The sequence below is a fragment of the Mustelus asterias genome, chromosome 22 (genome assembly GCF_964213995.1).
Source record: "Mustelus asterias chromosome 22, sMusAst1.hap1.1, whole genome shotgun sequence".
Classification (NCBI taxonomy): Eukaryota; Metazoa; Chordata; class Chondrichthyes; order Carcharhiniformes; family Triakidae; genus Mustelus; species Mustelus asterias.
The window spans coordinates 6,195,300-6,222,724 of NC_135822.1; the positions used below are offsets into that span (position 1 = coordinate 6,195,300).

Genomic DNA, 27,425 nt, shown 5'->3' on the forward strand with positions numbered 1-27,425 from the left:
TCGTGGGCAAACCACGCAGCCAATCGGTGCAATGAGAGGTCCCAAAAGCAGCAAAATGTGGTAAAAGGTCCGCTTGGATGGTGATGGACAGACATCAGGAGAACTTCCTGTTCTCAACGCATGGTCCATGGGGCCTTTCTATCGCCTCTCGTACTGTTTAAGGTCTCATCTGAAAAATGGCACCTCTGACAATGCAGCACTCCCACGGTGTTACACTGCAGCATCAGCCGAGATTATGTGCTCAGGTCGTGGGAGGACAGATTCATCCGCAACCTGTGTAAGAATGACATCAGCAGAGTCACGGACTGACTCTTGATCCGTCCGACAGTTAACTCAGCAGCTAGGGGAGGGAAGAGTGTAGGAAGGGCGAGAATGAGAGAAGGGAAATGGGGTGACACCATGATCTTTCCCCTTCTCTCAACTTCTAAACAAAAACAGTCATGCCTATTCTAGGAAAGGAACTTTATTGTCACATTTTTGCAGTAGGTGTGAATGCCTGAATACTCCATGTATCGTGCTGTGCTCTGGTCGAGGCTGTGGGGAGTTTTCAGACAGAGTGGATGCATGGACCATTCCATCGGGTCCTGGGATGGGACAAGAAGGAAAGCTGGCCACCACTTCCCAACCCCAGCTGGGAATTTCACACTGTGCACTATTTTGTAATTAGATTTTTCCCATACCTGTCCATTTTCCCTGATCATAATGTTATCACTGTGTCGATCTCCGATTCCCAGCACATAGGTAGCTACACAGTAGCCGGCACACGAGAGGGTGAACTCCTCAATAGCTTGGTCTAGCGCTTCCCTGCAAGAGAAAAGCAATTTTATACATCACTGGAAATCATTTCACAATTCCCTGCGGCTACAGATTCCAAACAAACTACTTTTAGATTTGATTTATTATTGTCACATGTATTGGGCAGCATGGTGGCACAGTGGTTAGTGCCGCTGCCTCACAGCGCCAGGGACCCGGGTTCGATTCCGGCCTCGGGTCACTGTCTATGTGGAATCTGCACATTCTCCCCGTGTCTGCATGGGTTTCCTCCGGGTGCTCTGGTTTCAAGAACAAAGAACAATACAGCACAGGAACAGGCCCTTCGGCCCTCCAAGCCCGCGCCGCTCCCCGGTCCAGGATTGAATCCTGAATCCAGGATCCCCGCCCAATTTTCCAGCCTATCTACATACTAATATCCTATCCACCGAGCTGTTTCCTCCCATAGTCTGAAAGACGTGCTGGTTAGGGTGCATTGGTCATGCCAAATTCTCCCTCAATGTACCCAAACAGGCACCGGATTGTGGTGACTAGGGGATTTTCACAGTAACTTCATTGCAGTGTTAACGCAAGCCTACTTGTGACTAATAAATAATAAAAATAAGAATTAAAAAAGTGAAAAGTATTGTTTCTTGTGCACAATACTCCCCATGTCTGTGCAGTTTCTTCTGGGTGCTCTGATTTCCTCCCAAAGATGTGCGGGTCAGGTGCTTTGGCCATGCTAAATTGCCCCTTAGTGTCCCAGGATGTGTAGGTTAGAGGGGATTAGCGGACTAAATATGTGGAGTTACGGGGATAGGGCCTGGGCGGGATTGTTGTCAGTGCAGACTCGAAGGGCTATTCAAATGGCCTCCTTCCGCCCTTGATGCGCTATTCAGACACGAGGCTTGAAGCTCGGTAAATGAAAGGCTTTTATTTACTGTTAACGAAGCTACCAGAACTTATATACACTATCCCAGACTGAAGGGGTCCCGGCCAGAGCAGGGACTCTTATACCTCTCCCAGGAGGCGGAGCCCGACTGAGATGTGCCACAACACTACAGTACAAAGGTGTAACAACCCCACCCTAACCCCAACAGCAACAATAGCACAACCCAACAGTAACATATGTACATCCTTGTAGTCCTGGCCAGCCCCTGGCTCAGCACTATCCAGTGGGAACCAACGATGGTTCACCACAGCCCTGTAGGGTTTCAGATTAGATTTTAGATTAGACAAAGCATACCGTACATAGAGAAGGAAAGGAGAGGGAGGGTGCAATATTTCGTTCTGTCTGTCATCTGCCCTGGCTGTGTAACTGTGGTGATTGTCCCTTTAAAGGATTGATCTGCAGAGTAAGGGTCACATGACTCGGGGAGCAGCGTTGTGGCAGGGGGGTCGGGGGGCGCAGGGGTTGGTGTCACCCCGGTAACCATGGGCCTCTGTACTTAGAGTCACCTTGGGAGCTGGTTGCGGCCTTGAGGCTGTCAGCCTCTGTAAACTTTTAACCTGCAAATAAACCAGTTGCGTTTTCCCGAAACTAGCAAACGGGCATTTTTATGCTAACGATCACCTTGCGACGAATCGCTTGTACTTCGTGAAGGGAAGCAAAAACGGTGAGTGAAAGTTCAGATTTCAGAAAATTCAGCACCACCTGATGAAAAGATACTGAAACAAGATCGTTGACAGTAACCACATGGAAGGAAGGAGTTACAGATTTATATCGAGCCCCGGTGGCTGAACTGCCAAGAGGACTCCCTACTCCACATTACGTAGCCTCACTAGGGTCATAGAGGTTTACAGCATAGAAACAGGCCCTTCGGCCCAACTCGTCCATGCCGCCCTTTTTTTTAAACCCCGAAGCTAGTCCCAATTTCCCCCATTTGACTCATATCCCTCTCTACCCATCGTACCCACGTAACCATCTAAACGCTTTTTAAAAGATAAAATTGTACCCGCCTCTACTACTACATCTGGCAGCTTGTTCCAGACACTCACCACCCTGTGTGTGAAAAAAGTGCCCCTCTGGACCCTTTTGTATCTCTCCCCTCTCACCTTAAACCCATGCCCTCTAGTTTTAGACTCCCCTACCTTTGGGAAAACTTTTGACTATCTAACTGATCTGTGTCCCTCATTATTTTATAGACCTCTATAAGATCACCCCTCAACCTCCTACACTCCAGAGAAAAAAGTCCCAATCTGTCCAGCCTCTCCTTATAACTCAACCCATCAAGTCCCGGTAGCAGCCTAGTAAATCTCTTCTGCACTCTTTCTAGTTTAATAATATCCTTTCTATAATAGGGTGACCAGAACTGTTCACAGTATTCCAAGTGTGGCCTTACCAATGTCTTGTACAACTTCAACAAGACGTCCCAACACCTAGTTTAATGTTTCATCTAAAAGACAGGACCCCTGACACTGCAGCACTCCCCAGTGTTCGCTCTTGAAGTCCCGCATCACAGGCCTCCGAGTGAAGTGACGACAGGAACAGCGAGGAAGGAAAACATCCCGAGGGCAGTTAAGGGTGGGCAATGAATGCCGGCCTAGCCAGCGAAGCCCATATCCTGGAAATGAATTTTTAAAAAATCATAGAATCCCTACAGCGCAGAAGGAGGCCATTCAGCCCATCGAGTCTGCACCGACCTTGATCCCACCCAGACCCTATCCCCGTAACCCCACATATTTATCCAGCCAGTCCCCCTGGTACTAAAGGGCGATTTAGCAGGGCCAGTCCACTTGACCTGCACATCTTTGGACTGTGGGAGGAAACCAGAGCACCCGGAGGAAACCCACGCAGACACGTGGAGAACGCGCAAACTCCACGCGGTTACCCGAACCCGGGACCTTGTGAGGTAGCAGCGCTAACCACCGTGTCACTGTACCGCCTCAGACACTGATGAAAATGGGTAGTGGAAGGATGGATTCTGACAGATTTTCGACTATCACTCGCATGATTGAAACCGGTGGTCCAAGATCAGGTAAAGGTTAGGCTCGTCAGGGAAAGTGCGAAGTGTGAACTGTCGGGAAAAAAAATCGTGGATTGACTGCTTTTCCCCCCAAAATGCTTCTGTGCAACTTCGTAAGTATTTATTATCTGCTGACAGATGTTAGCCGCAGTGGGGATGGCAGATGTTACTGGACTAGCAATCCAGACCAATAATGATCCAGAGGCATAAATTCATGACAGCTCGAGAATTTAAATTAATTCTGTAAGTAAGCCTGGAATAAGCAGCAACGGTGACCATGAAAGTACCAGATTGTAGTTAAAAACCCATCTGGTTCACTAATGCCCTTTAGGGAATGAAATCTGCTGATCTGACCTCTATGTGAGTCCAAAGTCACATCAATGTGGGTGAATGTTAATGTTTCCCGAGGTTTTCAAGGTATGGTGATTAAAGTAAAGTAAGTAAAGTTTATTTATTAGTCACAAGGAGGCTTACATTCACTGCTGTGAAAATCCCCTAGTCGCCACACTCCGGCGCCTGTTCGGGTACACTGAGGGAGAATTTAGCACGGCCAATTCACCTAACCAGCACTTCTTTGGACTGTGGGAGGAAACCGGAGCACCCGGAGGAAACCCACGCAGACACAAGGAGAATGTGCAAATGCCACACAGACAGTGACCCAAGCCGGGAATCGAACCTGGGTCCCTGGTGCTGTGAGGCAGCAGTGCTAACCACTGTGCCGTGATTAGTAGAAAAATCAAAGGCAACATGAGGAAAAACATTTTTATACAAGGAATGGTTAGGATTTGGAACGCACTGCATATCAGGGAAGTGGAAAGAGATTAATTGGTAAGCTTTAAAAGGGAATTGGACAAATTGATGGAGATAAATTGCAGGGATTGGGGGAAAAGAGAGAGGGAGTGGGACTAACTGATAGTTTTTCAAAAGACAGACTCGATGGGCTGAATGACTTGCGGCACTGTACTATTCAAGGATTCTATGAAAAACTGTGTTAGGCATTACAATTACTCCAGTCGGCAGTAAAGGAACACTGCTTTACCACACAAAGTAAAGCAAAACCACAAGCCTATAGTGAACACAACAGGTCCCAATTGGAACAATGGACCCATGATGTGGAGATGCCGGCGTTGGACTGGGGTAAACACAGTAAGAAGTTTAACAACACCAGGTTAAAGTCCAACAGGTTTATTTGGTAGCAAAAGCCACACAAGCTTTCGGGGCTGCAAGCCCCTTCTTTCGAAAGCTTGTGTGGCTTTTGCTACCAAATAAACCTGTTGGACTTTAACCTGGTGTTGTTAAACTTCTTATAATGGACCCACTCAGGAGCCTGCTTTATACAGGGCTCGGTATACGAGCTCCACCAGGTGAGTTAATTACCAATCCTCACTCGTATTCAACGGGTCCTACAGGGAGGTTAATCAGTGATTCCTCAAGCAAGTCCTGGGGGTTATCACAGGAGATAAGAACATAAGAAATAGGAGCAGGAGTAGGTCATCTAGCCCCTCGAGCCTGCCCCGCCATTCAATAAGGTCATGGCTGATCTGAAGTGGATCAGTTCCACTTACCCGCCTGATCCCTATAATCCCTAATTCCCTTACCAATCAGGAATCCATCTATCCGTGATTTAAACATATTCAACGAGATGTACGAGGCAAGTTTTTTTTTAACACAGAGGTTGGTGGGTGCCTGGTACTCGCTGTCCGGGGAAGATAGTGGAAGCAGATACGATAGTGATGTTTAAGGGGCGTCTTGACAAATACATGAATGAGATGGGGATAGAGGGATATGGCCCCCGGAAGGGTAAGGGGTTTTAATTCAGACGGGCAGCATGGTCAGTGCAGGCTTGGGAGGGCCAAAGGGCCTGTTCCTGTGCTGCAATTTTCTTTCTTCTTATGACATAACAGTCCTCACAAGTATCGGGTGACAAAGACAATATCAAGCCCACCTTTTGGCTGAAGCAGAACATTAGTGTTCAAACTGTCCCCTTTCCAACCCCCGCACTCACCACAGCAGAAATAAAATTACAATTTCATCGAGTTCAAAAGATGATTCAGTCTGTTTAAAAGAAACACAAAAGGGTGAGGGAGGGGGTTGAGGGTGGGGGAGAAAGTGGCGTTGGATGAAGAGTAAACTGTTTCGAACCACTGCTCTCTAACCTTCTCGGAGGAAAGAAGCGAACTCTGGTTCCTGGGCTCTGCAAGGCCCAATATCATTTCCTCACAACAGTTAAACCACACAGAAAATAAAACAGCACCACTTGGAAATTCACTACAACTGTGTCAGTGGAAAACAGCAGCACGACATGAGCCCACACTGTGCGCGTACAAAATTGGTGCCATCTGATATCAAACTCATTGAGGTACGTCACTGGGACTTGTGGTTTGCATCCTGCCCGAGAAACTGTCAATGGGAGGGAAATGTCAGCCAAATGTCACAGGACTGCAGCCACAGAAATGCCTCCACCGCACTTCAGAGAGAGATTACATCCTGGTGCTTTGAAAAACAAACTGATAAAGCCTTCCCGCAAATCATTGGGACTAAACTGCCAAGAATTCTAAATATTCCAAGAAGCTGGAGGAACAATCAAAGTTTTGTTCTGACTGGGTGCTGAATCTCAGCAAGAATTCACCGAAAGGCAAATGAGGATCAGTTTGACGACCGCATTCACTGCATTATTCATCTGACGCGTGTTTCATTAACATAAACTATTTTTTTGCACGGGGTTTATTGCACTAAAACATCGTCAATGGATGCTCAGTGTTAACACAGTACAAACTCTGTCTCAGCCTCTTCAATAAGGTCTGCAGAGTGTCAACAATTTATATAGTGTCTTAAATATCACAAAATGTCCCGAGAAGCTGCACAGGAACATTGCTTATTTCAGTGACCTCACGTCTTGTTTTGTGCCTCATGTTTTACAATGAGATATTGGCCTCGAATTCTCTGGCCGTTGACGCCCGCGGGATTCTCCAGTCCCGCCGGCAGCGCAGCCCCACCCGCGGGTTTCCCAACAGCGTGGGGTGACATCAATGGGAATTCCTATAGACAGCAGCAGGACTGGAAAATCCTGCCGCTAGCAAACAACGTGCCACCTCCCGCTGGCGGGAAACACGCTGCTGGGAAGCTGGAGAATCGCACCCATTAAGTCAGATGGCCAAAAGCCTGGTCAAAGAGGTAGGTTTGAAGGAGCTTCTCCAAGCAGGAGAGTGGGGTGGAGAGGGTGTTCAAGGCCAGAGTTGGGGTGATTAAAATCATGGATGAGCAAGGGGGGGGGTGGGGGTGGGGGGTGAATGGGACTTGGCGTGAGTTCAGATATGGACAGCAAAGTTTTAGATGACTTCAAAGTTTACAGGTTTGCCAAGAGAGATTAAAAGAATAAAAACTGCTGCAAGTATAGAGAAGGTCACTCACCAGCAAAGAGAAAGACAGAGAGAAAAAACTGATTTACATTTTAGGCAGCACCTTTTATCTGATGCTGTCCCTCAGCAAGTTAAACTGCTCTGCCCAAGACCGCAAGAAACTACACAGGGCCGTGAATGAAGCCAAGTCCCATCACGCAAACCAGCCTCCCATCCACTGACTCCGTCTACACTTCCTGCTGTCTCGGCAAAGCAGCCAGCATAATTAAGGACCCCACGCACCCCGGACATTCTCTCTTCCACCTTCTTCCATTGGGAAAAAGATACAAAAGTCTGAGGTAACGTACCAACCGACTCAAGAACAGCTTCTTCCCCGCTGCCGTCAGACTTTTGAATGGACCTACCTTGTATTAAGCTGATCTTTCTCTACACCCTAGCTATGACTGTCACACTACATTCTGCACCCTTTCCTTTCCTTCTCTCCTATGTACTCTATGAACGGTATGTTTTGTCCGTATAGTGCACGAGAAACAATAGAATCATAGAATCCTACAGTGCAGAAGGAGGCCATTCAGCCCATCAAGTCTGCACCGACCACAATCCCACCCACTTTTCATTGTATCCCAGTACATGTGACAATAACAAATCTAAACAATTCGAAGTTAGTGTCTTTTCTCTTTTAGCTACTGACGGACCGCGATGTGTATTTCTGGCCTTTCAATTCACTCTGAAGATTCCTAAACATTTGAAATGATGATGGGCATTTCCCTTCATTTCTTACCCAGGGTTCTTGGATTTTAACCAGTTTAATAGGGCGTCCTTGTTAAAAGCTGCAGTAGCTGCCATGTTGCTTTTATTGAGCTGGATATTTGCAATTGTTTCCGCATGAGACACCACCTCTATCACTCCAGTCTTGTCTCCAGTGGAAAGACAGGCATAAGGAATCATTCTAAAAGCAAAAAATTGTACACCTTGTAAACATCTTCGGCAAGTTACATTTTCAATAACTGGACAACATTTTGTTGACATTTAAAGGTACATTTCAATAACAGCTCTCGTGGGAGATGGTGGTGTAGTGGCAATGTCACTCAGAATCCTGGGGCCCAGGCTAATGCTCTGGGGAAGGGTGTTCAAATCTCACTATGGTCGCTCATGGAATTAGAATTTAATTAATAAAATTCTGGAATATAAAGCTAGTCTCAATAACTGCGACCGTGATCATCATCAATTGCTGTGAAGAAAATCTGGTTCACTAATGTCCCTTTAGGGAAGGAAATCAGCCGTCCTTACCCGGTCTGGCCGACATGTGACTTCAGACCCACAGCAATGTGGTTGTCTCTTAACTGCCACTGAAAGGGCCTAGCAAGCCATGCAGTTCAAGGGCAATTAGGGATGGGATGAGGACAGCACAGTGGCACAATGGTTAGCACTGCTGACTCACGACTCCAGGGACCCAGGTTCAATTCCGGCCTCGGGTCACTGTCTGTGCGGAGTTTGCACGTTCTCCCCGTGTCTGCGTGGGTTTCCTCCAGGTGCTCCGGTTTCCTCCCACTGTCCGAAGATGTGCAAGTTAGGTGGATTAGCCGTGCTAAATTGCCCTCAGTATCCAAAGATATGCCGGTTAGGGGGATTAGCCACGTGAAATGCGTGAGGTTTCGGGGATAGGGTGGATGGGGAGGGTCTGGGTGGGATACTCTTTTGGAGAGTGGTGCAGACTCGATAGGCCGAATGGCCTCTTTCTGCACTGTAGGGAATCTATGATGAGGTGAGCAGAAGCTGGCAGGTGATTTGGGGCAGCACAGTGGTTAGCACTGCTGCCTCACAGTGCCAGGGACCCAGGTTCGATTCCTGGCTTGGGTCACTATCTACGGGGAGTCTGCACGTTCCCCCTCCCGTGTCTGCGTGGTTTTCCTCCGGGTGCTCCGGTTTCCTCCCACAGTCTAAAGATGTGCGGGTTAGGTTGATTGGCCGTGCTAAATTGACCCTGGTGCTAGGGGGGGTTAGCAGGGTAAAGGTGTGGTGTTACGGGAATAGGGCCTGGGTGGGACTGTGGTTGGTACTGACTCGATGGGCTGAATGGCCTCCTTCTGTACTGTAGGGATTCTATGTAACAGAGGTGGAAGTAGGGGTGGTCTTAGTGATGATGTGGACAGGAGCACATTTTGGGATCGAACACCAGACCAAATATGACAACGCTAATAATTTCAGCCTGAGAGACTGTCAGTGTAGATGCTTTTGTCTGAGAATTGAAAGGTTAGTTTGAGAATTTTTATGGTTAGTAACTGACATGCTTCAGATTTTCCAATAACAAGGTGTTTTGAAGAGTTTAAATCGTGCTGTAAATAACACCTCAGAGGCTGTTCAAACACACTCTTTGAACCAGCATTGTTTCACAATGATAGATATTCTCAGCCCCTTTGCTACTCCCACACATTATTTCATGTATGGAGAAAGTTCTGTCTCATCAGCCAGTAGCTCTGCGCTTGTAGAATGAAGGTCTATGCAATAGTTTTACGCAACTTCCCACCACAGATTTCAAATTTTCACCGGATCGAGATGCTGCTAAACATTATTTTTAGTTAAAGCAATTGAGTAAATATTCCAACGAGAGACATGTTATAAAATAAATGGGTTTGTGTTCCAACTAATAAACACTGGACTGTTTCACTGCGCACTAAAAGTTTCAATCTGCAAACAAAAGAATGAAACACTTGGTAAAAATCCACCCATTTACAAATGCTTTCAGGTATAATTATGTGTGACTAATGGACACTGAGGATTAATTATACAGCAACATTCTCAAATCACAGCATTCTGCACCCAGTTAAACTTTTCATTTTGATAGTTCTGAAGCAAAGGAAGAATCTTTTTTGTGATTAAATCATTGTCAGACAAGGGGCGTAATTTCCCCCTCCCTCCCGCCATGGGAATCGGGCAGGACTCATCATGCAAAGGTCCCTTGCCCTCGGGCAGAACTTTCTGGCTTAGGGGTGATTTATTGCAATGAATTGGATTTAAATTCCCCAAGTGCTGTGCTGGGACGTGAACCCATGTCTCTGGATCACTAGTCCGGTAAGGCTACCACGATGCTGCCATTCCCCTTCACCAGGTTATGGTAGCCCGTCTCCATGTTCTCACTTCTAAACGGGATCAGTTTAAGTCACGTGCAATTTGTAGAGAGCTTCAGAACAAAGAGCATTATTTTTTTACCTGTAGTCCAGACCCTGCTTTTTCCACAGAACATCCATTAGCTGAATCATCTGGATTGTCAACATGTCCTGCCGTAGGTCTACAGTAAGAAAAAGAATTAGAATAAGGTCTTCTGCCCTTCCTCGATCCGTATCCCTCTATTCCCCCTCTATTTATGAACTCATTCAGAAGCCTGTTAAATGTTGCTAATATGCTTGCTTCCACCACCAGGGGAGCACGGTGGCACAGTGTGGTTAGCACTGCTGTCTCACAGTGCCAGGGACCCGGGTTCAATTCCAGCCTTGGGTCACTGTCTGTGCGGAGTTTGCACGTTCTCCCCGTGTCTGCGTGGGTTCCCTCCGGGTGCTCCGGTTTCCTCCCACAATCCAAAGATGTGCGGCTTAGGTTGATTGGCCATGTTAAATTGCCCCTTAGTGTCAAGGGGATTAGCAGGATAAATACATGTGGTCATGGGGGATACGGCCTGTTGTCGGTGCAGGCCCGATGGGCTGAATGGCCTCCTTCTGCATTGTATGTATGGTGTGGTACCTCCTCTGGAAGCGCATTCCAGCCACCCACCACTCTCTGCGTGAAAAACATCCCCCGCACATCTCTCTTAAACATTCCCCCGCTCACCTTGAGCCTCTGCACCCCTTGTAATTGACGCTTCCACCTTGGGAGAAGGCCTCTGACTAGCCACCCTGTCTATGCTTTTCATAATTGTGTAGACCTCTATCAGGTCTCCCCTCAGCCTCCGTCTTTCCAGTGAAAACAATCCTAGTTTATTCAACCTCTCCTCATAGCCAACGCCCTTCTTCTGCTTCTAGTTCTTCATAATTTCACACGTAGCATACATTCACATGTTATTTTTGGTCTTGTAACCTGTATAAATGATTTGATTTCGCGGTATTGTATACACACATAGCTTGTTCTGCACTTTGAGCAAGGATCACTGTGTCGGTAGGCGGGGATCGAGTGTTGTTGCTGTATCTCTGAGACTATCTTTGAACGCAATACGGGATTGTGGAATTAGCTCACCGAATATCATAAAATATCCTTCTGATTATATCCACTATAAAGTATTCATTAACCCTGAAGCATAAAAATTAAAATATTAACGGGATGTAAAGATTTTCCTACCGTCTCCATTCTTGAATATGACGCCCATGGGATTCCCATCGTATCTCTGATTTTTATGAACAATCCACAGTGGTTTCATTTTGGAATCCATAAACTTGCATTTCTCCACCCTGAAAGAGGCAAGAGGAGAAAGATCCTCAATTTCATTCTGGCGAATGAGAGTTAATGACACGAGTAAATCTCACTGCACTGGATGTAAAACAAAAAAAATCAACCACAAAACTTATTTCTGACCCTCAGATACCTTTGCAAATGAAAAATCCTCCCTGGTTTCTAATCCATGACAATCGCAGATTGCATTAGCTTTGCTGCCAGGATCTACACTTCTTCGCTTGACCTCACAATGGCCCCCGCTGGGACATGGCACCAAAGGCACCCAACAGTGTTCAGCATCTTTCCCCAACTTCAGTGTTGAGAGTGCAGGTGAGCTGACTGATTGTGGGGGTTCACACATCTTCGCCCTGATTTACATTTTAGGTGAGCTTTGGCAGGTAAGTCGTGGGAACCTTGGCTAATTTTAGAATCTCAGAATTCCGACAGTGCAGAAGGAGGCCATTTGGCCCATCAAACCCACACTAATTCTCCAACAGAGCATCTAACCCAGATCCAGCCCCCACACTTTATCCCCGTAACCCCACAAGTGGGAGGCGATGGCCTAGTGGCATTATCGCTAGACTATTAATCCAGAAACTCAGCTAAAGTTCAGGGGACCCGGGTTCGAATCCCGCCATGGCAGATGGTGGAATTTGAATTCAATAAAAAATATCTGGAATCAAGAATCTGCTGATGACCATGAAACCATTGTTGAAAAAGCCCATCTGGTTCACTAATATCCTTGAGGGAAGGAAACCTGCCGTCCTTACCCGGTCTGGCCTACATGTGACTCCAGATCCCCAGCAATGTGGTTGACTCTCAACTGCCCTCGGGCAACTAGAGATGGGCAATAAATGCTGGCCCAGCCAGCGACACCCATGTCCCACGAATGAATAAAAAAATTACTCTGCTAATCCCCCTAACCTCTGTACAGACAGTGACCCAAGCTGGGAATTGAACCTGGGTCCCTGGCGTTGCGAGACAGCAGTGCTAACCCACTGTGCCATCTCTAATTCAAAAGCATGACGGTGTCATTCGAGAGCTCTTACTCATCCTCCAGCTATGACCAATCAATACAAAACAGGTTAATAACAAGATGTTCCAAATCTCAAAAGCTTAGCAATGGTATCTTTATTTCCACATTATTGGGAACAGCCGGTTGATAACATTTCTTATCGCAACGAAACCATCTCCCAGAGAATATCACAACGTCCATTATAAACTCTGACATTTATTGCAGTTGCACACCTTGCTTATACTAGACACGAGTTCAGGAGAATCTGGTGATATCTCCTGCCTAACTATCGAGTTACTTCTACGTACCAGAGTTCGGTGAGGAGCATACAAGGATTCAGGGGAGAATAGAAGTTAGAAAGAGCTTCCATGTAGGTATCCTGCCTCATAAACAGATGCATGGCTTCTTTAGTTTTTGGTTTGGTTGTCTTCTGGGAGCTGGACTTCACAAAGTCATTTAGGGCCTTCATTTTCTTCAGAGCTTCACACTGCAGGGGAATACAGCGACAGACGGATTCAGAAAACAGCTGGTCCACTGCAATATCTCTTTCACAAAACCACAACGTTAAGTTGGCACATATGAGTTATGGACACTCGGGAATACCCACCCAACAAGGGCAGTGAATCTCAGCAAGAAAACAACTCATTCCCAACCAGTTGACAGTCTGGATTATTGGCCCCGCCACACTCACCTGTTTCAACAAGGACTTCATGTGGTAGTTAGTCCCTCGACAATACGCCTCCAGAATTAATCCAAAGCGCAGAGATACAGCTGGAAAATGCATCTCTGACCTGAAGAATAGACAGAACAGGAGTCAGCATTAGAAGGACGAGTGGCCTCATGGTGTATCCCTCACAACTGTTTACATTAACAAGATGGGGATCAAATAACCATCGCCATGGTTTACGGAAACATATCAGCCATGCGTAGATTAGAGGGATTAGCGGGTAAAATATGTAGGGATATGGGGGTAGGGCCTGGGTGGGATTGTGGTGCAGACTCGATGGGCCGAATGGCCTCTTTCTGTGCTGTAGGGTTTCTATGATTTGGTTTGATTTATTTATTATTGTCTCATGTATTGGGATACAGTGAAAAGTATTGTTTCTTGCGCGCTATACAGACAAAACATACCGTTCATACAATACATGAACATTGACAGACAGATACTGACAACATTTAAAAGGCATTTGGACACATACATGGATAGGAAAGGTTTAGAGGGATATGGGCCAAATGCAGGCAAACGGGGTTAGCTTAGTTGGGCTTTTTGGTCGGCATGGACCAGTTTGGGTCTGAGGGCCTGTCTCCATGCTGTAGATTCTATGATACATACTGGAGAAGGAAAGGAGAGGATGCAGAATGTAATGTTGCAGTCACAGCTAGGGTGTAGAGAAAGATCAACTTAATGCGAGATTGAAATCGGACATTATTAGAGAGTTTATCAGAGTTAGAGTTTTAAAAGCATAGAACCAGAGTAAAAGATAGAACTGGAGGGTATGCTGGGGACAGCTCACAAGATCGAATGGTGGAGCAGACTCAATGGGCCGAATGGCCTAATTCTTCTCCTATACCTTGTGGACATTGGGTCCTTTACCTGAGGTGCCAGAACAGGAAGTGTCCTATTTGTTTGTTGCTCAATGCTCTGTCCAACAGGAACTTGGTTAGTTCAGCATCCAGATAGGGCTCATATTTCAGCACTTGCACCAACTGGAGTAGATACTGAGCGAGTTCCTCCTCACTGAGCGGGGAAAACAGCAACACAAGGAAGAATCGTTCAGCTAAACATATCAAATCAAACCTAAAGTCATTGGAAATCACCATGAACTCAGTCAAATTCTTGTTAAATTAATGAGGCAGTTTATCTGAAACATATCTGACTGGAAATATCTTTGGAAGTAAGGAACAAAAACAGAAAATGCTGGAAAATCTCAGCGGGTCTGTGGAGAGAGAATAGAGCCAACGTTGAGAGTCAGCGTGACCCAAGGGTTCTCCCTCCACAGACTTGCTGAGATTTTCCAGCATTTTCTGTTTTTGTTTCGGATTCCTGAATCTGCAGCATTTTGCCTTTTTTTTTGGAAGAACAAAGAAAATTACAGCACAGGAACAGGCCCTGCGGCCCCTCCAAGCCTGCACCGACCATGCTGCCCGACTTAACTAAAAACCCCTACCCTTCTGGGGAGCATATCCCTCTATTCCCATCCTATTCATGTGTTTGTCAAGACGCCCCTTAAAAGTCACCATCGTATCCACTTCCACTACCTCCCCCAGCAGCGAGTTCCAGGCACCCACCGCACCTGTGTGTGAAAAACTTGCCTTGCACATCTCCTTTAAACCTTGCCCCTCGCACCTTAAACCTGCGCCCCCTAGTAATTGACTCTTCCACCCTGGGAAAAAGCTTCTGACTATCCACTCTGTCCATGCCCCTCATAATCTTGTAGACTTCTATCAGGTCGCCCCTCAACCTCCATCATTCCATGAGAACAAACCAAGTTTCTCCAACCTCCCCTCATAACTAATGCCCTCCATACCAGGCAACATCCTGGTAAATCTTTTCTGTACCCTCTCCAAAGCCTCCACATCCTTCTGGTAGTGTGGCGACCAGAATTGAACACTATATTCCAGGTGCGGCCTAACTAAGGTTCTATAAAGCTGCAACATGACTTGCCAATTTTTAAACTCAAAGGAATTCACTTTCTGCTCACGAGGGTCTCCAGTTCAAGTTGACTGCTTTCCCGAGTCTGACATACCTCAGCTTTTTCAAACAGTTTAATGCCAATGAACGAACGTAGCGACTGGGGAAACTGTAATCGAGAAGCTCCAGTGCGTTTAGTGCAGGCAGTTCCTTCCACGACTGCAGAAGGTATATCATCTGCAAAAGAAAATCAACTCTGGTTGTAATCACACAGGGAATTCCTCAAACCCTTGGACATTTTACACCGCGCAAAATCACTGTTCATTTGCTCTCAATAAACTGCATCGAGTCCAAAACCAAGAGTTAACATAATCTGGGGGTGGGGGGGGGGGGGGGCATGGTGGCACAGTGGGGCAGCACAGTGGTTAGCCACTGCTGGCTCATAGCGCCAGGGACCCGGGTTCGATTCCCAGCTCGGGTCACTGTCTTTGCGGAGTCTACACGTGCTTCCCGTGTCTGCGTGGGTTTCCTCCGGGTGTTCCGGTTTCCTCCCACAGTCCGAAAGACTGGTTAGGTGCATCGGCCACGCTAAATTCTCTCTCAGGGTATCAACAGGCGCCGGAGTGTGGCCACTAGGGGATTTTCACAGTAACTTCATTGCAGTGTTAATATAAGCCTACGTGTGACACTAATAAATAAACTTTAAATAAAGAGGTTTCGCTACATGGCACATTGAACAGTGCAGCTGACAGTCACCTTCTACATTGGTAACAAGAGTTAATAGTCTCCTGCGCAGAGAAATTATAACATTTGTTTTGCACAATATCTATTGTAACTATTTCCTGTTAAATAGTCAAATGTTAACCTGCAACAAATTTCCACCCCTGTGATTAAGAACTGCCGCTGCAACAGAGTGCTTTTGATTTGATTTATTATTGTCACATGTATTAGTATACAGTGAAAAGTATTGTTTCTTGCGCGCTATGCAGACAAAGCATACCGTTCATAGAGAAGGAAACAAGAGAGTGCAGAATGTAGTGTTACAGTCATAGCTAGGGTGTAGAGAAAGATCAATTTAATGCGAGCTGGGTCCATTCAAAAGTCTGATGGCAGCAGGGAAGAAGCTGTTCTTGAGTTGGTGGTATGTGATCTCAGACTTTTATATATTTTTCCTGATGGAAGAAGGTGGAAGAGAGTATGTCCAGGGTGCATAGGGTCCTTAATTACGCTGGCTGCTTTTCCGAGGTAGTGGGAAGTGTAACAGAATCAATGGATGGGAGGCTGGTTTGAGTGACGGACTGGGCTTCGTTCACGACCTTTTGTAGTTTCTTGCGGTCTTGGGCAGAGCAGGAGCCCAGACCAAGCTGTGATACAACCAGAAAGAATGCTTTCCATGGTGCATCTGTAAAAGTTGGTGGGAGTTGTAGTGGACATGCCAAATTTCCCTGGTCTCTTGAGAAAGTAGAGGAATTGGTGGGATGACTAGTTTAGTAACAATACCACTATGCCACTGCCTCCCCATTGTTTCAGAGGGGTGTTCTCCCCCGTGTCCTGGCCAATATTTATCCCTCGATCAACATCACATGCACAGATTATTTCGTCATTATCACATTGCTGTTTGTGGGAGCTTGCTGTGCACTATTTGGCTGCCACTTGTTCTATATTACAGCAGCGACTGCACTTCAGAAATATTCCACTGGCTGTAAAACACTTTTGAGACGTCTAAAGATCATGAAAGATGCTATATAAATGCAGATCTCTTTCTCTCTATTGGGTTTAAGAGGATTAACAATTCCACCTTTAAAAAGAATAGAATTCCCTAAAAAGTTGTTTTTTATTGGCATTGTGCTGCTTTCTGACTGTTTCATCTCTCTCTTTAAAATATAGCCATAGAGGTTTACAGCATGGAAACAGGCCCTTCAGCCCAACTTGTCCATGCCACCCTTTTTTTTAAAAACAACTAAGCTAGTCCCAATTGCCCATATTTGGCCCTTATCCCTCTATACCCATCGTACCCATGTAACTGTCTAAATGCTTTTTAAAAGACAAAATTGTACCCGCCTCTACTACTACATCTGGCACTCACCACCCTCTGCGTGAAAAAATTGCCCCTCTGGACACTTTTGTATCTCTCCGCTCTCACCTTAAACCTATGCCCTCTAGTTTTAGACTCCCCTACCTTTGGGAAAGGATATTGACTATCCAGCTGATCTGTGCCCCTCATTATTTTATAGACCTCTATAAGATCACCCCTCAGCCTCCTACGCTTGTTGTTTCATTAAGTTTAAGTTTATTTATTAGTGTCACAAGTAGGCTTACATTAACACTGCAATGAAGTTACTCTGAAAAACCCCTCGTCGCCACACACTCAGGCGCCTGTTCGGGTACACGGAGAAAAATTTAGCATGGCCAATGCTCCTAACCAGCACGTCTTTCGGACTGTGGGAGGAAACTGGAACACCCGGAGGAAACCCACGCAGAAACGGGGAGGACGTGCAAACTCCAGACAGACAGTGACCCAAGCCCGTGAATCGAACCCGGATCCCTGGCGCTGTGGGGCAGCAGTGCTAATCAGGCGTTCTCAAGTCAGGAGCCAGCTTGCAAACGTAATTAAACGTGCGCCCAGATTGACTGCCTTGGACACTGACGGGAGATATATTTTTGTTGCTCTTGTATGGAATCATAGCGGAATTTCCCCCTCCCTCCCATTATTCCAGGCATATATAGACCTTGTGCCGTTGATCCAGCTGTCTAAGTACAGAGCACACAATAACTGGTCAGTGGTGCAGCAGAGGGATGTTAAAAATGCAATACACGCTGGCCTAATCAGCGAACCCACATTCTAGGAATCAATTAAAAAAAAAAAAATGCTTTGAGCATCTCTAAGCCAGAGAAAAGAAAAACAGTCAGGTTTTCTGCTCCTAACTGGTATCCACTGAGAGGAAATTAAAGACAGAGATTTAGGCTGGAAGCCAATTTGTTAACACAAAAAAACCCAGAGATCACTTGGCACAAAATCCCATTTGTGCAAATTGCCCAGAACTGTCCCTCAGTCACCTCCCCGTCACATACACGTCTCAAACGGGAAGGGGCAACTTTCTCATCCGAAATTTGTACAGTTCAACAGTACGGGTGGCACAGTGGTTATCACAGCTGCCTCACAGCGAGAAGGGACCCGGATTCGATTCCGGCCTCAGGTGACTGTCTGTGTGGAGTTTGCACGTTCTCCCGGTGTCTGCGTGGCTTTCCTCCGGGTGCTCCAGTTTCCTCCCACACTCCAAAGATGTGCGGGTTAGGTGGATCGGCTATGGTGCATCGGTACCCTCTCGAGTGCAATCACATCTTTCCTATAGAACTGCACACACTACACCCAGGGCAGAAATGACAATCACAAGGAGCAACAAGTTTGAGTCTAAAACTAGAGGCATAGGTTTAAGGTGAGAGGGGCAATGTTTTCACACAGAGGGTGGTGAGTGTCTGGAACAAGCTGCCAGAGGTAGGAGTAGAGGCGGGTCCAATTTTGTCTTTTAAAAAGCATTTAGATAGTTACATGGGTAGAGAGGGATATGGGCCAAATGGAGGCAATTGGGATTAGCTTAGGGGTTTAAAAAAGAAGGGGGGCATGGACAAGTTGGGCCGAAGGGCCTGTTTCCATGCTGTAAACCTCTATGACTTTAAGTTCAAGATAAGGGGAGAAGAGGTTCAGTGGAGATGTGTGGGGGAAGTTTTTTTACACAGAGGGTGGTGGGGGTCTGGAATGCGCTGCCAAGTGAGGTGGTTGAGGCAGACACGTTAGTGACATTTAAGACTTATCTAGATAGACACATGAACAGGCGGGGAATAGAGGGATACAAGCGGTTGCTCCAGATAGGATAACATGATCAGCACAGGCTTGGTGGGCTGAAGGGCCTGTTCCTGTGCTGTACTGTTCTTTGTTCAGTATTCCAGCTGAGACCCAGTCAGTGTTTTGTACAGTTCAGTCCGGCCTCTGCTCTTATCATCTATTATCAGCAGCCCGGATTCAGAAGTGAAAATGCCAGCACCAAGCTAAAGGCTACCCTGCCCACACGCCCCCCACCCACCCGCTCCACCCCACCCCACAACCGATATTGGTCATCTTCCCCTCATCTATTTTTCCAGCAAAATAAACAAGCTCATTCCTCTTTTCCTCTCTGACAGTTGAGGGGAAATTCTGAAATCACAGAGCAATCACTCCTGTCCTCCTGTAATTGTGTAAAGCACATTCTGGGAAAACAGCCTAGTACATAATGCACTTCATTAGAAGGCAGCAAGTAACATCTGCCAATAACTTGTGACTGAGAGGAAAATATGTCTGAGGAGGTTAGGTGAGAATACCGGAGCAAGGAGAAGACTATGTTTTTTTTGGAAACTTGAGCCGTATCTCAGTCAGAGTTGTGCAAGTCTCCTGTTTATTCTGGACCATATCTGCAACCGGGGTCTGTGAGCTTTTAACTCTGAAAACACCTCCAACAATTTGTATTTATAACGAATGGCTTCACAGTTCATTCATCGCCTGCGGGGGGGGGGGGGGGGGGGGGGGGTGCTGTATAGGAAACATCCTAGGGGTGACACTGGAGGACCATCGAGCTCCATCTGAAGATAAACTGCCTAAAGAGGTCACCTGACCAGATCATTGAAAGGTTCAGTCTGTACAATCAATCATAGAATCCCTACAGTGCAGGAGGCAACCCTTTGGCCCATCGAGCCTGTCCCGACAACAATCCCACCCAGGCCCTATCCCTATAACCCCACGTATTTACCCTGCTAATCCCCCTGACACTAAGGGGCAATTTAGCATGGCCAATCCACCTAACCTGCACATCTTTGGACTGTGGGAGGAAACTGGAGGAAACCCATGTATACGCGGGGAGAACGTGCAAACTCCACACAGTCACCTGAGGCTGGAATTGAACCCGGGTCCCTGGCGCGGTGAGGCAGCAGTGCTCACCGCTGTGTCGCCCTACAGAATGGACACCTGACAGTACCTCCCAGCTCCACAGATCTTGTCACTGTCCCCACAGCCAGGTTGCTGAGGACAGCTGGCAGGGTACAGCTAACCTCCTCGGATTACAGAGTCACCAGATCCATCCCTGACCCCTGCTGCTGGACAAACTAACTGATCTTAGCTGGGGCAGAATTCGGGGATCACCAACTGGTCCCATGGACCATTAAGGGGGGGAGAAAGTGGGGGAGTGAAATCATAGAATCATAGAATCCTACAGCGCAGAAAGAGGCCATTTGGCCCATCGAGTCTGCACCAACCACAATCCCACCCAGGCCCTATCCACATATCCCTACATATTTACCCACTAACCCCTCTAACCTATGCATCCCAGGGCAATAAGGGGCAACTTAGAATGGCCAATCAACCTAGCCCGCACATCTTTGGACTGTGGGAGGAAACCGGAGCACCCGGAGGAAACCCACGCAGACACGAGGAGAATGCGCAAACTCCACACAGACAGTGACCCAAGCCGGGAATCGAACCCAGGTCCCTGGAGCTGTGAAGCAGCAGTGCTAACCACTGTGCCACCGTGCCGCCCGTACAACGCTCATCAACGCTTTGTCTCCCTATCCAACAAACCTTGCTGCACTCAAGAGGCTGGGGTCACTGGCTAGTGGCTCCCTTCGTGATAAGTTAACCAGACAATTATGATCCAGATTCTTGCCTTAGAACTGGATGGGTCGGGTGTCGGAGAGCTGCAAGTTGTGAGCCAGTATGATTCACTGCCGAGATCATTATTCTTTAAAAAAAAATCCTCATGTCAGAGGCAGTAACTGTTCGTGGTGGGACATTAATCAATTCTGATCAGTGCATGTGTAAGCGTTCTTCCCTTAACTGCAAACAGGACTGAAGTATATTCTGTTGGCCTCCTGCCGAGGCAGCTGGATCTCTCTCCCAGATAGAATGCAATTCCGGTGCGGATAGTCAGTGGGGAAATCTGAGCCAGCTCCCCAGTCCCAGCTCGTTATGCTCTGGACCAAGGATTGGCTGTTTGCGGTCGCATTGCATCTGCCCTTCCCAGGAACTGGCGTGAGGAATTAACACTGCCAATTATGCAACTCATCAAGGACGGTGATTCCACTCGCCACAAATTCTTAGCGTCACAATAAGCTTACATTAACACTGTAATGAAGTTATTGTGAAAATCCACTCCGGCGCCTGTTCGGGTACACTGAGGGAGAATTTAGCTCGGCCAATGCACCCGATCCAGCACGTCTTTCAGACTGTGGGAGGAAACTGGAGCACCCGGAGGAAACCCACGCAGACAGGTGGGGAGAATGTGCAAACTCCACACAGACAGTGACCCGAGCCGGGAATCGAACCCGGGTCCCTGGTGCTGTGAGGCACCACAGGAGGGGAGAGCGGCCTCTGGGCATCTGGGACAATGGCAAATGTACTCACTGCTGATAGGCACTGTAATCTACTGAGCAGCAGAATGTTTTTGTAATTTTATGTGCAGTAGTGAGGGGAATAGGTGGGGTTACGGGGATAGGGCCTGGGTGGGATTGTTGACGGCACAGGCTCGATGGGCCGAATGGGTGTGGCTTTTGCTACCAAATAAACCTGTTGGACTTTAACCTGGTGTTGTTAAACTTCTTGCTGTGAGGCAGCAGTGCTAACCACCGTGTCACCGTGCCGCCCCACAGTGGCACAGTGGAATTCTCCGGTGACAGCCGGTGTTATGCACCACATTAAACAGGACTGCTTTCCGAAGCAGTGTCGCACTGCAATGCCCCCTAGGTTTCCACTGGGTGAGTCCACTTGGGGCTCTCTGCTACATCTTCCCGTGGGATTTAAGCCCCGAGGGGCAACGTAGGGGGCATTGCAGGGGGAGGGGGTGGTTCTCTGCCACACCCACAGCTGCTAGATGTGGGGACCTGGCTTCCCACCCTCAGGTCTCACCATCCAGGTGCCAATACGCTGACTGAAGGTGACCTGTGCATGCTTTTCTTCAACTGCATTGTATCTGGAAGGATTTTATTAAACAAACTCTTTTGTAAAAGGCAAGATATTTGAGGGAATAACATCCAATCATCACCATTTCCAGTCTTTCCTGTGCAATCTGGCAGCAGGAACGAACATGTTTAATGTGGGTGGAAAAGAGCAAACGCCCAGGATTGTAACACAAGTTCCCTTTTAAGACTGGGGCCTCTTTTCTCATTCCTTTTTAATTCTCAGTCTTTGGTCTCTCATTCCTGTTAAGATTCAATGGAAATGGTGCCACATGTCGGGATAGGATCCCGTTCCTGCAGTTGAGTTTTAGAACATAGAACAGTACAGCACAGAACAGGCCCTTCGGCCCACGATGTTGTGCCGAGCTTTATCTGAAACCAAGATCAAGCTATCCCACTCCCTGTCATATCCTGGTGTGCTCCATGTGCCTATCCAATAACCGCTTAAATGTTCCTAAAGTGTCTGACTCCACTATCACTGCAGGCAGTCCATTCCACACCCCAACCACTCTCTGCATAAAGAACCTACTTCTGATATCCTTCCTATATCTCCCACCACGAACCCTATAGTTATGCCCCCTTGTAATAGCTCCATCCACCCGAGTTTTAAGGCGGAATATTTTGGGACCAGCTCACAAACGTCCAGATTTATATAATCCGGACCATAACCACTCGAGTACAGTATCATTATCCAAATCCCATCAGATCCACTCTCATTAGAATCACACATGGATGGGCAGCTTTGCACTAACGCACAGACTCTCAACTTGGAGAAGGTATAAGCTCCCTGCCACCCCCACAATGAATGCTTCCACCGCCCCCCCGCACCCACAATGACTGTCTCCCCCCCCGCACCTCCCCCAAAACACCTTTTTTATCCCTGATGGAAGAGCAAACTGTGGGACTGTCGACGCTGTGTGGAACCATCTCCCAAGGTGGTTTCAGCAAATTAAGAGTACAGCACACCTTCAGCCGTGCTTTATCACACCCCGCAGATTTCTAAAGGGGAGACGTGTACAGAGGTACAGAGCAGTACCGGTTTAAAATGTCCGTTCATGATCAAGAGCTGGATTGACATCGGGATATTGAAGGGGTTGCTGTCTCCACGTCCCATTGATTTTAATGGACTGAACTCCGATTGGGCGATATTGATGCTAGATTTCATAGAATCCCTACAGTGCAGAAAGAGGCCATTCGGCCCATCGAGCCTGTGCCGTCAACAATCCCACCCAGGCCCTATCCCCGTAACCCCACCTATTCCCCTCACTACTGCACATAAAATTACAAAAACATTCTGCTGCTCAGTAGATTACAGTGCCTATCAGCAGTAAGTACATTTGCCATTGTCCCAGATGCCCAGAGGCCGCTCTCCCCTCCTGAGGGGCAGGGCTGACTGGTGGTAACTTTAACCTGAGGATCATCAAACCTATTTCAAAGGATTGAGAAGGCAGGGCTTCATGAATAAGTCAGCCGGTAGAGGAATTGAACCCGTGCTGTTGGCGTCACCCTGCATCACTAACCCAGCTGCCCAACCAACAACCTAAACCAACTCCACCGTCAAATGACACTAAGGGGCAATTTAGCACAGCCAATCCACCTAACCCGCACATCTTTGGACTGCGGGAGGAAACCAGAGCACCCGGAGGAAACCCACGCAGACATGGGGAGAACGTGCAAACTCCACACAGAGAGTGACACAAGGCCGGAATCGAACACAGGTCCCTGGCACTAAGGGGCAGCAGTGCCACCCTGCCGCCCTTATTTAATGCTGCACAGTTAAATACGTTGCCATGGAATCCTGTTTGTTCAGTGTTTTAACACAGGCATAAAGCCATCTGAAGTAAAAACGAGCAGTTTTAAAGAAAATTGAACACAGGAGTTGGGACGTCTTGTTGAAGTTGTACAAGACATTGGTAAGGCCACACTTGGAATACTGTCTCCAGTTCTGGTCACCCTATTATAGAAAGGATATTATTAAACTAGAAAGAGTGCAGAAAAGATTTACTAGGACGCTACCGGGACTTGATGGTTTGGGTTATAAGAAGAGGCTGGATAGACTGGGACTTTTTCCCTAGAGTGTAGGAGGCTGAGGGGTGATCTTATAGAGGTCTATAAAATAATGAGGGGCACAGATCAGCCAGATAGTCAATATCTTTTCCCAAAGGTAGAGGAGTCTAAAACTAGAGGGCATAGGTTTAAGTTGAGAGGGGAGAGATACAAAAGTGCCCAGAGGGGTAATATTTTCACACAGAGGGTGGTGAGTGTCTGGAACAAGCTGCCAGAGGTAGGAGTAGAGGCAGGTACAATTTTGTCTTTTAAAAAGCGTTTAGACAGTTACATGGGTAGGATGGGTATAGAGGGATGTGGGCCAAATGCGGGCAATTGGGATTAGCCTCGGGGTTTAAAAAAAGGGCGGCATGGACAAGTTGGGCCGAAGGGCCTGTTTCCATGCTGTAAACCTCTAAGACTCTATGAAAAGTAGCAAAGCCATTTCACAGATATGTAACATACGTGTCACAATACAGCACCATTCCCACGCCAAACCCTCGACACGTCAGTCTGTGTTTGCGGTCTCGGAGCCTCTTGCTACTTCAGTCAGAGGTTTCTTACCTGGGCAACATCTTCATGCTTATTCCACTTTGTTATCGACAGCAGCTTGGCGAGGGCATCGGGGAAGTGGTCACGAACTTCATATCTGAGTTTCCAAACGAGATCCTTCTCATCCTCAAAGAATTCCGTGCACGCCTTGCGTTCCATTATCTCCTTCAATTGCTGTTGCTATTTCAGAGAAAATCATTAACACGTTTCCCAATAGACACATACTCTATCGCTCCTATCAAAAGACCATCGCGCGTCCTAACCGCATTCAAACCACATCACACAACCTCTTCGGGAAGGAGAGGCCTTGTGAAAAATCTGTGCAGCTACTCCTTCCCAAGAATCCATTGTTCATGAGCTGGATTCACCGGGAATAGTGACAAGGAGATGACAGTAAACTAGTTCCATTCAATAATGTGGCTTCTAATTTCAGCTCCTCTGGCTCAAAAAGGGTTCCTCTAAGCTCTGGGAATGAAGCTGAGTACAGAATTAACAGGAGGGGAAAGGTACAAAGAGAGGGAAGAGAAAATGCTGGAAAATCTCAGCAGGTCTGGGCAGCATCTATAAGGAGAGAAAAGAGCTGACGTTTCGAGTCCAGATTACTCTTTGTCAAGGTTGAAAGGCAGAGAAAGTGGGAGATATTTATACTGCAGGGTGAGAGAATGAAAGATGAGTCATAGCCACAGAAACAAGGGGAAAGGCTGCTAATGGCAGTCCATATGGGCTGAGATTTTCCAGCATTTGCTCTTTTGGTTTCAGATTGCAGCATTTGCTTCTATCTTTTTTTTACAAAGAGGGGGAGTATTGCTTCGTGATTTCTGAGTTAAGGTGCAACTTAATGGGATTGGTCATAGAATCCCGACAGTGCAGGAGAAGGCCATTCGGCCCATCAAGCCTGCACTGACGCTCCGACAGGGCCTCTTACCTTTGGCTCACACTCCTGTCCGTAACCCCACACATTTACCCCGCTAATTCCCCCAGCTTCTGTATATAAAATTACAAAAACATTCTGCTGCTCATTAGATTATAGTGCACATTAGCAGGAAGTAAATTCGCCATTGTCCCACATGCCACTCTCCCCTTTTGAGGTGACTTTAACCCGAGGATCACCCCACCTCAGGCGAGGTGTTGAGAAGGCGGGGCCTTCATGAATAACCTCAGCTGGTACGGGAATTGAACTCGCCCTGTTTGCATCACTCAGCATCACGAACCAGCCATCCAGCCAACAATCTAAACCAGGGGTCTCCAAACTACGGCCCACAGCGGGCCGCACCCAGATAGGAGTTCTGAGACCACTGATCTAAACCAACTCCCCTGTCACTGATAAAGAGTTCATGCATCATAGCAGAGTTATAGTGTAAACATTGTGGGAGATTAACTCAAAGGACAAAGATCAGGAGAAAGGATTAATGTACGCCACAGCAACACATACTTAGTTAATGTCTTCAATATAATAAATCTTCTCAAGGTGATTCATAGGAGGATTAATAAATTGGCACAGTGGTTAGCATGCTGCTTCACAGCGCCAAGGACCCAGGTTCGATTCCTGGCTTGGGTGTCTGTCTGTGTGGAGTTTGCACGTTCTCCCCGTGTCTGCGTGGGTTTCCTCGGGGTGCTCTGGTTTCCTCCAAAGATGTGTGGGTTAGGTTGATTGGCCGTGCTAAATTGCCCCTTAGTGTCAGGAGGACTAACAGGGTAAACAAAATTAGGCAGTGAGCTACGCAGGTAATATTAGGGCAGATAGCCAAAAGCTTGGTCAAATAGAGAGGTTTGAAAGAATGTCTTCAAGAAAGAACGAGAGAATTTAGGGAGGGAATTCCAGACCTTAGGACCAAGGTCATTGAAGGCATGGCCGCCAATGATGGACCAATCAAAAGGCCAGAATTAGATATCGCAGGCAGATTATTGGTGAGTATGTACATCACAGAGTAATGTACAGAACACATCACACCGTTGTGAAAACAGGGACTATGTTTGTGGAGAGCAATATAGATGTTTGTTTGGGAGCAATTCAGTTTACATATGACTGTCAAGTGAACAATGCACATTAGTGGGGACTAATGGCAGCACGGTGGCACAGTGGTTAGCACTGCTGCCTCACAGCGCCAGCCACCCGGGTTCAATTCCGGCCTTGGGTCACTGTCTGTGTGGAGTCTGCACGTTCTCCCCGTGTCTGCGTGGGTTTCCTCCGGGTGCTTCGGTTTTCTCCAGAGATGTGTGGGTGAGGTTGATTGGCCATGCTAAATTGCCCCTTAGTGTCAGGGGGATTAGCTGGGTAAATACGTGGGGTTGCTGGGATAGGGCCTGGGTGGGATTGTTGTTGGTGCAGGCTCGATGGGCAGAATGGCCTCCTTTTGCACTGTAGGGTTTCTATGATTCCATGAATAACACCACCTTCACGTCACGGGGGAGTAACAGATCAAATTGGGGAGTGACAAATACACTGAATGAATTGGGGTAATAGCTCACTGGGTAAATCTGACACTGGAATAACGCACAGTGTTGATGATCCTGGGCATTACCACTCTCTGCATACATTACTGGAGATTTACCTCAGAGTGTGACGCCTTCATACGCTCCCCATTCTTGCCCAACTCGAGAATCTAAGCGAGAGGAAAATACATGAGCAAATTTATATCTTAAAAAACAAAACTTTACACTCAAATTACAAGGCAATGTAATACGTATGTTTCAGTTTTAGAAAC

At 47.1% G+C, this 27,425-nt stretch overlaps 1 protein-coding gene across 5 annotated transcripts in view; it reads right to left on the reverse strand.

The window, feature by feature from the left end:
* pik3cd (phosphatidylinositol-4,5-bisphosphate 3-kinase, catalytic subunit delta) overlaps positions 1-27,425 on the reverse strand; it is a 236,768-nt gene that overhangs the window by 14,409 nt on the left and 194,934 nt on the right. For all 5 annotated transcript variants that reach the window (XM_078238707.1, XM_078238706.1, XM_078238708.1 and 2 more), the window contains 10 exons: positions 27,273-27,323; positions 24,733-24,900; positions 15,260-15,381; positions 14,107-14,250; positions 13,204-13,303; positions 12,821-12,999; positions 11,405-11,514; positions 10,286-10,364; positions 7,857-8,024; positions 681-804 (listed from right to left, as the gene is read on the reverse strand). In XM_078238707.1, coding sequence (XP_078094833.1) covers positions 681-804; positions 7,857-8,024; positions 10,286-10,364; positions 11,405-11,514; positions 12,821-12,999; positions 13,204-13,303; positions 14,107-14,250; positions 15,260-15,381; positions 24,733-24,900; positions 27,273-27,323 — 1,245 coding nt within the window. The remainder of the gene's footprint in view (positions 1-680; positions 805-7,856; positions 8,025-10,285; positions 10,365-11,404; positions 11,515-12,820; positions 13,000-13,203; positions 13,304-14,106; positions 14,251-15,259; positions 15,382-24,732; positions 24,901-27,272; positions 27,324-27,425) is intronic.